This window comes from Rattus norvegicus, chromosome 14 (assembly GCF_036323735.1).
Source record: "Rattus norvegicus strain BN/NHsdMcwi chromosome 14, GRCr8, whole genome shotgun sequence".
NCBI classification, from domain to species: Eukaryota; Metazoa; Chordata; class Mammalia; order Rodentia; family Muridae; genus Rattus; species Rattus norvegicus.
The window spans coordinates 31940255-31950412 of NC_086032.1; the positions used below are offsets into that span (position 1 = coordinate 31940255).

The following is a 10158-nucleotide window of genomic DNA, read 5'->3' on the forward strand; positions in this document are numbered from 1 at the left end:
GCCCTGGGACATAAGTAGTAGTGGACTGCCCTGTCTGGTCTCAGTGTAGAGAGGATGTGCTTAATCGTGCAGAGACTTGATGCCCCAGGGAACAGGGATGGGGGCGTGGGGTAAGCTGGGGGGTGAGTGAGTGGGTGAGGGTGGGGGTGGGGGAGGAGCACTCTCTCAGAGGCAAAGGGGAGGGGGAAGTGGGTGAAGAATCCTTGGAGGGGGGACCAGGAAGTGGGCAACACTGCAACATTTGGAATGTAAATAAATGAACCAATAATAAAAAAAGACACCCACACGAAGACAAGAGTCCAGCTCACTGTAGCTATGATCTAATGTGGCACCTGTTGAGCTCTCACTTCTTGGACACCTGTGTCGCGCTGCAATACTTCCAGGAGCCCAGAAGAGCTCTCAAAAATTTATATTCCAAGTAAATATTAAATAAAATAATAATAATACAATTATTTCCTTTTTGTTTTAAAAAATGATTTATTTATATATTCTGTGTGTGCCCCTCATAAATGGAGGTCACAGGACAACTTTTTTTTTTTTTTTTTTTTGGTTCTTTTTTTCTGAGCTGGGGACCGAACCCAGTGCCTTGCGCTTCCTAGGTAAGCGCTCTACCACTGAGCTAAATCCCCAGCCCCACAGGACAACTTTTATGGGTCAGTTCTCCCCCTCCACCATGTGGGTCCTGGAGATCGAACTCGGGGCATCAGGCCTGGCGGCAAGCACCTCTGCCCACTGAGCCATCTTGTTGGCCCTCCTAACAAATAGAAGTATAAAAGTATGTTGCCATTCTACAATAAATTATTCTCGAAATGAACATAGTTACATACTTCTAATTTTTATTTGAGGAAATTTTTTTATTTAGGGAGATACTTTAAATCAATGAAAGACTAAAACTAAAATTACGGCTCACCTCAGTGAGTAAGAAGGGAATGGACCAGGCACCGTAGAGCTACTCCACCTATTAACTCAACGAACAAGCTTTTTGGAAAGGAAAAAGGCTAGCTTGAAACTAGGAATGTGTAACATCAAATAAAGGCTACTCTAGTCACGCTCCATCAGAGCGCACACATCTCAGCCCAGAGCCACAAAGGAGACATGAAGACAGCCCCACCTGCCTGCTGTAGTCCTGCACTCCTTTCTCCATCTGCGCTAGTTTCTCTTGCAGCTGGTGCACTTCCTCCTGCAGCTCCTGAATCCTGAAACACGGAGGACCAATGTCAGCCAGTGTAACAGGGACTTTGGTTACGAGACAAGACACCACATGGACCATCAACGCGATGCTGCTGTAGGAGGGACCCAGGGCTGTGCTCAAGGGACAGTGCCTCGGCGTGAATGCATCACCTGGAGAGCTAATGCCACAGGAGCAGAAGTCAACACTGAGTGACGTGAAGCCCACATGCATCACGCAGTAGAACAGCTCACTGCCTCACTGGGTCCTCGGAACAACTCTGAGGTACAGCTACCATTTTTAGGTTCAGGAAACGGAAAATCCGGTTCAAAATTCACAACATCACTAAATGAAATAAGGGTGTTTTCTGACCCTAACCAACCCTGTGTTGCCTAATAAACTACTTTATACTTCTGGAGAAAAAAGAACTGAGAAAACCGCAGTGTTCTAAGTGACTCCAGCAAAGCCTACTTTTCCTAAAACCTCTAAGTTCTAACAGAATCAAGACTTTGTCCAAATAATCTGAATTCTACATGGCTCCTGTCAGCTTGGTACGGCATAACCCCCTTTGGGTGGGAAAGTCTGAAGCACATGTACTTTGAAGAGAAACTGAGCAGGCACTACAGTAAGGAGGAAGCAGAGAGCTCATCCCAACCCTTACCGAAGCCAACAGTGACTACTACTCTAAGAATAAGAGCACGCATGAAGGCTTGCAGCACCAATGCAGAAGAGACGGCGTGCAAACAATGTGTGTGCACACCAAAGCATACAATAAAACAGCCCACCGTTTCACAGGCTGATGGCACTTCTACAGTGTAAACAGTTCTCTAAATAATAACACCAGGCGGTCTGATTGGACCTTGAACAGATGAGCAGACCACAAAAGGTCAAGGTAGCCATATAGATACTAGGAGAGACTAAATGACTCAACCAATGCTCTTTTGGATATTACGACTGCTTGAAAAGCTCCTGTGTTCTCTATATGAACCACAAAGTCCTTATGAACTGTCTCCCTGTGCCCCACAGTGTGGATGCCTCACCCAGGATCACTGGAACTTGCTCTCACCCCTTAACCATCCATAACTGTCTTAGCGACATCTGGACTGCATGCGTTTCCAGCCTGCAGCAGCAGCTTCCTCAGATGACCTCAGGGCACTTGCTCAGGGCCTTGCCCCGGAGGTCTGATAAGCATTTAATGAAACGGAATCCATTGCTAAGTCTGATTTATATTTCAGGCAAGATGAATACAGGGCCATCGAACTCATGAGATAAGAATCGCAGATGATGTTAGGAATCTATTCATGCCCAGCTGGCATTTTGCTATATCTGAAGCAGTAGAGACTAGTGAAAGACAACCTACTCAGAGGTGAAACTGAATGTCACAGTGACTCTACTGAAATGGGTTCTTAACAGTGGTAAGTTATTTTACAGCAACTATGGGCAGAAACCTCAGATGCATGACTTATTTGAAATCAGAGTTTTTAAAGAAGTAAAAAAAAAAACATTACAATTCATTCTGAAAATATCTATTGAGCGCTGATGCAAAGTTCTGGGCTAGACATGGGGACACGACAATTGACAAGCCCAAACCTTCCCACTGTATACCTTATAGTACAGCAGTGATCACGGGTTCAATCAATCCAACAAAGATGGGGATGAGGATGATGATGGTGATGATGACGACGACGACTGTTAGGGATTGAACTTGGGTCCTCCGGCATGCTAAGCATACCTCTCCCAAACCTCTCCCACTCCCAGCCTGAGGAAAGGAAGTACATCACACACCTATTGTCAGCCACTTGCAGGAGGTCCGCGATGTACGGGTCTTCTGGTTGAGGAACTGGGTAGGAGCTGACTTCCGAGGGTGGGGCTGGCTCATCGATTTGCATCCGCTGGCGCCTAAACGCAATGTTTCTTTTCCTGCCCCCTACGAAAGCAGAGACAGATGGATGGCTAAGGGCAAACAGAACACTTTCCTAGGTACTAAACAGCACAAGCCAACCTGTTATAAAGTGGGCCCATCTGTACATATCCACGCTCATCTGTAACTGAACAAGGTATTTCTGAAACATCTGATGAGACGAGGTTATAAAATAAGGTTTCCGTGCCTGCAGGCTAGGCATATGCACACAGGTTTAAACTGTCCCTCAGCTAGATTAGATTTTGGAGGATTAAAAGCTGAGTGTGCCTTGCAGTGGTCAGTGTCGTGTACGAACATATCACGGTCAGACAAGGAGCACTGACAGCAAGATGCACGTGCTTCTCAAGCACCGTGAAAAGAACAGGTAACTGGGGGCTGGGAGATTGCGCCGACGTTCAGTCCCTGGTGTTCAGTCCCTGGCAACCACGTGTTGGTACCATGCCTATAATCCCAGCACCAGAGAGGAAAGACAAGATTCCTGGACTTGCTAGGCAGCCTGTGTAGCCTGGTAGGCAAGCTCAAGACTCAGTGAGAAGCCTTGTCTCCAAACAATCTGGAAAGCGACAGAAGACGACACTGGAAGTTGACGTCTAGCTTACATGTGTGCATGCACATATAAGAGGAGGTCACCTCTGATGCTATAATCTGAGTTAGAGCGCATATTCCACAGTTCTCTCTGTAGGTACAGGAACTGCTAAGTGGATAGACGGCCTTGGAGTGGAGTAAAGCTCTGAGCCTGTTTACTTTCTCAGAAGCTACACCTTCTAAATGAATAGACCTCGTGAGAACTAAGTAGAGTCCTCAGCTCTGTATTCGCGACTACTTTAACCAAGTGCGTTAGGAAGGAAACCAGAGTTACCAGGAGTCTGTACTACCGCACGCAGATTTTTTTCTTGAAGCTGCTGGATTTTTTCGTCCTTAGCTTTGCTCTCTTTCTCCAGGAGTCTGACCTTGTGGACATACTGGTTATTCAGAAACTTCAGATCAGCTGTCTCTCGTGAGGATTTCTTCAGTGTGATTTTCAAGTCTGAAAGGGACGAAGACGAAAACAGTTCTAAGGCTCAAGCCATCCATGCAAGCTTGAAAGGCGCCTCCTGAGCCTTCCGGAGGCTCTGTAGGAAGCCAAGTGACTGCCGCCACTGACAAATCTGCTCTAACTCGCTAAGCACAGAAGAGAGACTTGAGGGTTCGTGTTGCTGTTGCTATTGTATACACCCAATGCGTACCACAGCTTTGGTCCGCTAAGTTGGGTTTAAGCTAAAGAATTCTGAATATAAAATTTACCGTAAGATAACCAAATAATTACCCTTTACCTTTGAAGTCTACGACCTGATCCACACACTGCTTAGCGACTGATAAATGGCTCTCATGTCTTTATTACTGGGTTTTTGTTTTTTTTTTTCAGTAAGAGAAACCATCTTCCGTTCTGCCCTCTAATAGTCCCTATACTAACTCCTAATCAAAAGGCATAATCCACAGATAGTGAACCGTATCATAGCCAGGGGACGCTCATTTATTACAGGACACTGTATTTAGGGAGCCATTAGTAGGACTGGCCTTTTTCATATCAAGTATTTCAAAGGGATGTTCGCCTTTTCCACTTATAAAACAAAGAGGGCAAGAAGCCTTCATTTTAAAAACATCGTCATCAAAGTTGTATGTACCTTTAATGTGCTTGTCTGAGTATTCTCTCAGCTTCATTAACTCCAGATACAATTCATTATTCTCCTTATTCAGTCTTGTGTTTTCAAGTTTATAAGGTTCCAGAACAAAATCGAAATTGGCACTGTCCTTTTCTGCTTTTACCGAGGACAGCCTGCATTGCCGCAGGCTTTCTGTTGTGTGAACCAAATCACTAAAGGTGAGGGAGGAAACATAAAGGCAGGGAAATGTCCATGACTCTTTTAGTAACTTAAAGTACATTTCTAAAAAGGTCTAATATAATGTTAATATTAAATAATACAAAACTTATAAGAAGAATGAACAGTAGGGTTCTTTCAAGGTATCAATGCATCGTCAAGTTTCTCAAAACAGGCCTAACTATAAATTATAAAATACAAACACATCGAATTGTTGTTTGGTTGATTTGTCCTTCAGTTCTGAAAGTAATTACATTGATAATTTTACCTTTGGCTTAAAAATCCCTCAACAAAATGGGTTACCATGTCCAGCTGCTGTTCATTCTCCCCTCTTCCTCCTCCTCTAGGACAGTGGAGCCTGTGAAACTGGCTTTTCATCGAGTAAATACGGACTGACTGTGTGCTATATGCTACCTCCAGGAAGACACAAACCAGAACCACTCTCTCACCTCTCAGAATACAGATCAGTAAAAACACTCACTCACTCACTAGATGTTTTGTGAGAAGAAAAGACACAGGGATGCGGTTACTAATGAAGAGCTTATATTCCTCAGACAGTCGTCAGAGAGACCTCATGGGACGTGATAAACCAAACATCTGTGTGCTGACCAGATGAGCTATTTATAGTAGTGCTAAGTGAACATGGTGGTCTTATATAGTCTGCAGTGCGAGGAGGACTAAACCAAGATGTCAGTGCTGATGCACGGTGATTGTAAAATGTAACGGCTATGGCTGTCCTACTCAGCACAGAGAGTGAGAAGGTGAGGCACAAGGGCAGGAGCAGACAGGGAGAGCACTCTACAAGCAGAGGGAGTAGTATGCAAGCCAGCAAGGCTGAGAGTACACATCAGTTTACAGAGTGTCACCTGACTCAACACGTAGGAGACAAGGTAGGAACCTAAGGGATCAGGTCATGAGCGGTCTGGGGTGCAAATCAAAGACCACACGTTATCTTTATTCATTCCCTGCTTTCTGCCAGCATCATTGTAGTCCTACTAATCAGCCTTCTTAAACACCCCACTCTGATCTCAAAGAGCCTTTCAGTTACAGTAAGATGTGACAGTAATAACAGAGCGCCTTTCTAGACTAGCAGAAACTAAAGACCCGCTCGGCAGACACGAAATTTAAGGGGAAGGTTGTGTGGAAGTATAGCTCAATGGTAGAGGCTTGCCCAGCTCACTTGGGCCTGTTTAGTCCTCACCACTGCAAAAGGATAACAACAAAAGACAAGCCAGAGAGGGGAGGGAGCACCTCTGCCCTCTATTAGAGCCTCAGAGTGCATTCCATTCAGGGAAACTCTCAGAAATAGTGATGTGAAGGCACACTGGGTATAGTGATTCCTGGCACCCTGCACCACAAAGGCACTCTTTTAAGGACCAGGCTTAGGACTGAAGAGAGAAGAGGCAAGCTTCAGATGATTCAAGGACTTGTCCAAAACCCACTTGCTGCTTTACCATGAAAAGAAGGTCAGCCACAAGGTCAGGTGAGCGGACTAAGGGTTACACACACGAATAACTATATTTTCATCTTTACCTGAAAAGTTTTTCTACCAAAGGCAGACTGTCCACTGACAGGGTCTGGCGGTAGCCCAGCTGGTCTAACCTTTTCCTAATGTTAATATACTTTCTCTCTGCAGCTGTAGTCATCTTGCTTCCAAAACCAGTTTCAGTCAGACTCCAAACTTAAAGCCCTGAAAGAGAGGATTACCATAAGCTGTTAAACATAACTTTAATACCAAAGAATCACTTGGTTTCTTTTCAGGTAGTCAGTGTTCTATAATATTAAAACTGATTTAAATCCAACACATATGATCTGCTACATCACAACACGTGTTTCTTCACAAACCCGAATGTTTTACTTTTGTTAAAATAATGAAAATTCTAGAAGGAAACAAAGATTTCCCAGAGGCAGGCAGAGGATCCTTGAAGGAAACTCCACTTTCTTCCAGAACTGTGGATGGTAGCCAAACATCCTGTCATGCTAAGCAAGTGCCCTACAGGGGGCCATGCCCATGACCCACAGGGAGTCCCCTAGTGGCAGTAAACAAATAAACACAAACCATGATAAGTAGGACCTCATAAAAGCAGAAGAGAGGGGTTGGGGATTTAGCTCGGTGGTAGAGCACTTGCCTAGCAAGCACAAGGCCCTGGGTTCGGTCCCCAGCTCCGGAAAAAAAAAAAAAAAAAGAAGCAGAAGAGTTCAACTCATCGAACAGGCTATTAAGGAAAATGTAAGGGCATGGCTGCATGCGGCTTAACAGTCACTCTCTTTTACTATGTGAAGCTCTGGATTTGACCTCTGTGACATCAGGAAAGAGGGATGTGTGTGGGATATCAAAGAAAATATTCACAAGATCTAAGAAAATATTTACATACAAAATAGAAAATAAACTCTTGGAGCTTAATAACGCAACAATCTAATAAGAAAATCAGGGCTAGATCTGCGATGGAGGCACATGACTCTGATCTCAGCCTTTAGGAGGCAAACACAGGGAGTCTGCCCTCAATTATCCCCCTCCCCCCGCCCAAATTGTATTAAACTAAATTTTAGTTGTACAAAAATTTGAAAAGATATCTTGCAAAAGATCTCCCAAGAGAAATCTATGAAAAGGTGCTTAAAATTATTTGCCTTAACATGCATGCTCCTGGTGTCAAGCCCCAAGGGCAGACAATGCCCAAAGGCAGTGAAGGCTCCCAGCAAATGAAATCCATGGTAGAACAAGTCGGACAGTTTCTTAGAAAGTGAAACACAGTCCTAGCGGGGAACACCATAATTCTATTCCTACATCTTTAGGAAAGAAAACGGACACAGAGATCCAAGGGAGACCATGAATGTGTGAACGGCAGCTTTAGTCATGACTGAGAAGACATGGAAAGGGGTGAACAAGCCATCACACCCTATGCCTCGTAGCACGACTCAGAGAAGAGGCAAGAAGCTGTCAATAACTTCTGACAACATGGATGACTCTCAAAGGACTATTCAGGCAAAAGAAGCCACACACATATTCTGTGTGACTACATTCAGGAAAAGCTCGGGAAACAGGTAAAAATTAAACTGTGGAGATGGCTAATAACAGCTTCATAGGGAGCGGGAGAGTGACTGGAAAGGATAACGCTTTCTTTCCAGAGTGATAGAAGTATTGATTTGGGGTCAGTTATCCAGGCACAGATATTTAGAAAGTTTTTAAATGCACACTCAAGGTCTGTGCAATTCACCATGTAAATTTCATTCCTGTATCGGTTCTTTTTATTATTTTGAGACAAAGTTCTTATAATGTCCTGACTGGTCTAGAACTCACTTTGTAGACCAGGTGGCCTCAACCTTTTCTTCTGTCTGTACCTTTGAGTGCCAGGGCTACAGGTGTGTACCACCATACCCAATTTTACTTCTTCTTTTTTTTTTTTAAGCAGCACAGATATAAATACCTCTGTATACATTTTTATGCTTGTCTACCTTTTTTGTTTACAGTGTTCAGGATTAAACGCTGAGTCTACGGCATACTGAGCTATACCTCCAGCTACTCTACTTGTCTTTTAAACACCTATGACTATCAATCTGCTCCAAAATTGGGTTATGCAAAGATCATTTCTTTAGAAACATGCTCCTTTCTAACCTTTGCAAATAATTGTAGCCATAGAACTCATATTTCTAGGTCAAATAAAAATTATGTTCTTCACCACTAGTAAAAATATAAGTACACATAAATGAATACATGCAAAACTTGAAGCCCCAAACATCTGGTGTGGGATGAAGTCCCAGTGGCACCGCTTCTATTTAAAGCATAAAGCAAAGAGGGTTGTCCCAAGAAAATAACCTCCCCAACCACAGGACTACTTCTAAAGCAGTGCCTCTTCTTGACTATTCCCGTTAACAAATCTAGGATCTTCTCTGAGAGGCTTCCCCCAGGGCTTTCTAGGTCCTTCCACAAAAGGGTCTTGACTGATGCCGAGTATTTTACAGAAACTCTTGTGGTCACAGGGAAAACACCTGACAAGATAGATTAGCTGGGCAAACTCCAAGAAATATATATATCCTCTTTGACAGCTGTCAACTCCAGGTACCATGAAAACCATCTCCCTCCAGCCTTCATGAAGACAGAATGAGAATATGAATCAAAACACCATGGGCCACAATAAGTCTTCCCAGGGGGGTAAAAAAAAATGTACATATTAGGGTTTCTCTATAATCCACGACAACTTTTAAATCACAACAACCGAAATGGGTAGGTTCCGCATTTACAACTAGCTGTCTGTCTACTAAATCCCGGGGCATTGTTGTCTCAAAGCGGGCACCTCTTACTTTCACGGAAATATCCAACGAGCGGATGCAGAAGGGCTTAAAAAACAGAGTGCGGGCCACGCAAAGCGCGAGGGCTGGGCGGCCAAGCATTCCTACCCTGGCTCAGCCTGGAAGGTGGAACCGCTGTTCTCCCCAGGTCGGCCCCGGCCGCACAGACGGACGGTCGGACCGACGGACGGTGGGACGGTCCCCGCGCCGCTCTCCCCCACTTCCTCCCGGCAGCGCCCGGGCCTCCCTCCCTCGGGGGTGGGGGTGGAGACAGCCCCCGAGGTCCCGCGACCGGGCCAGCCCTCCGCGGCCTCCCCGGGCGCGCCTCACCGTTGCTGCCGCAGCCGCCCCGTCCCGAGGCGCATCGCCCTCGGGACCCACCGTCCTCGCTGTCTCCTCCCGCTGCGGCCAATGGCTCGGACACGAACGCAGTTTGAAAATGGCGCGGAGAGACGGTCGCGGCCCACAAGGAGGGAGCGCCGCGGTTGCCCCGGTAACGGACCGGAGCTACCCACAGTGGCGGCGCGCGCGCCCGGCGGAGATGGCGGCTCTCGGCCTCGGTGCCCGGAAACGTAACGGCTGGCCGATGCGGGGCTACGGCTCCCCCTGGCGGGAAGCCCGAACCTCTGCGGTGCCCGAGGACCTTGACGACTAGCTGCTGGTGGTAACAATTGGCTATGCCCCAGTCTTAGGCCCCTTTCACTCTCACGGGTGAATTCCTACTGATCGCCCAGTATTTCCCCTGGACATCACAGCTTCTCCTAGCTACTACCTGATAACAGTTATTGCCAGTACCCGTATAAACCCCCAGAATAGAATCTGATCATTAAAACAGGTTTATGTAGCTCCCTGCTGCATCCAGTTGTGGGCTCCTTGAATCAAACATCATTTTACTTAACTGTTATTTCTCAAGTATCTATCAC

At 45.7% G+C, this 10158-nt stretch overlaps 1 protein-coding gene across 4 annotated transcripts in view; it reads right to left on the reverse strand.

Moving 5' to 3' along the window:
• The window catches only part of Cep135 (centrosomal protein 135), a 65277-nt gene extending 55481 nt beyond the window's left edge, over positions 1 to 9796 (reverse strand). Inside the window, exons 1-6 of one of the 4 annotated variants that reach the window (XM_006250874.4) lie at positions 9344 to 9477; positions 6482 to 6638; positions 4754 to 4944; positions 3949 to 4116; positions 2954 to 3095; positions 1112 to 1196 (exon numbers count right to left, since the gene is read on the reverse strand). In XM_006250874.4, the coding sequence (XP_006250936.1) occupies positions 1112 to 1196; positions 2954 to 3095; positions 3949 to 4116; positions 4754 to 4944; positions 6482 to 6594 (699 nt within the window). In that variant the 5' untranslated portion in view covers positions 6595 to 6638; positions 9344 to 9477. Of the gene's footprint in view, positions 1 to 1111; positions 1197 to 2953; positions 3096 to 3948; positions 4117 to 4753; positions 4945 to 6481; positions 6639 to 9247; positions 9478 to 9565 lie in introns of those variants that run through there. The other 3 variants (XM_223341.10, NM_001398887.1, XM_039092701.2) reach the window with 3 other exon arrangements.
• Positions 9797 to 10158: the final 362 nt, after the last annotated feature.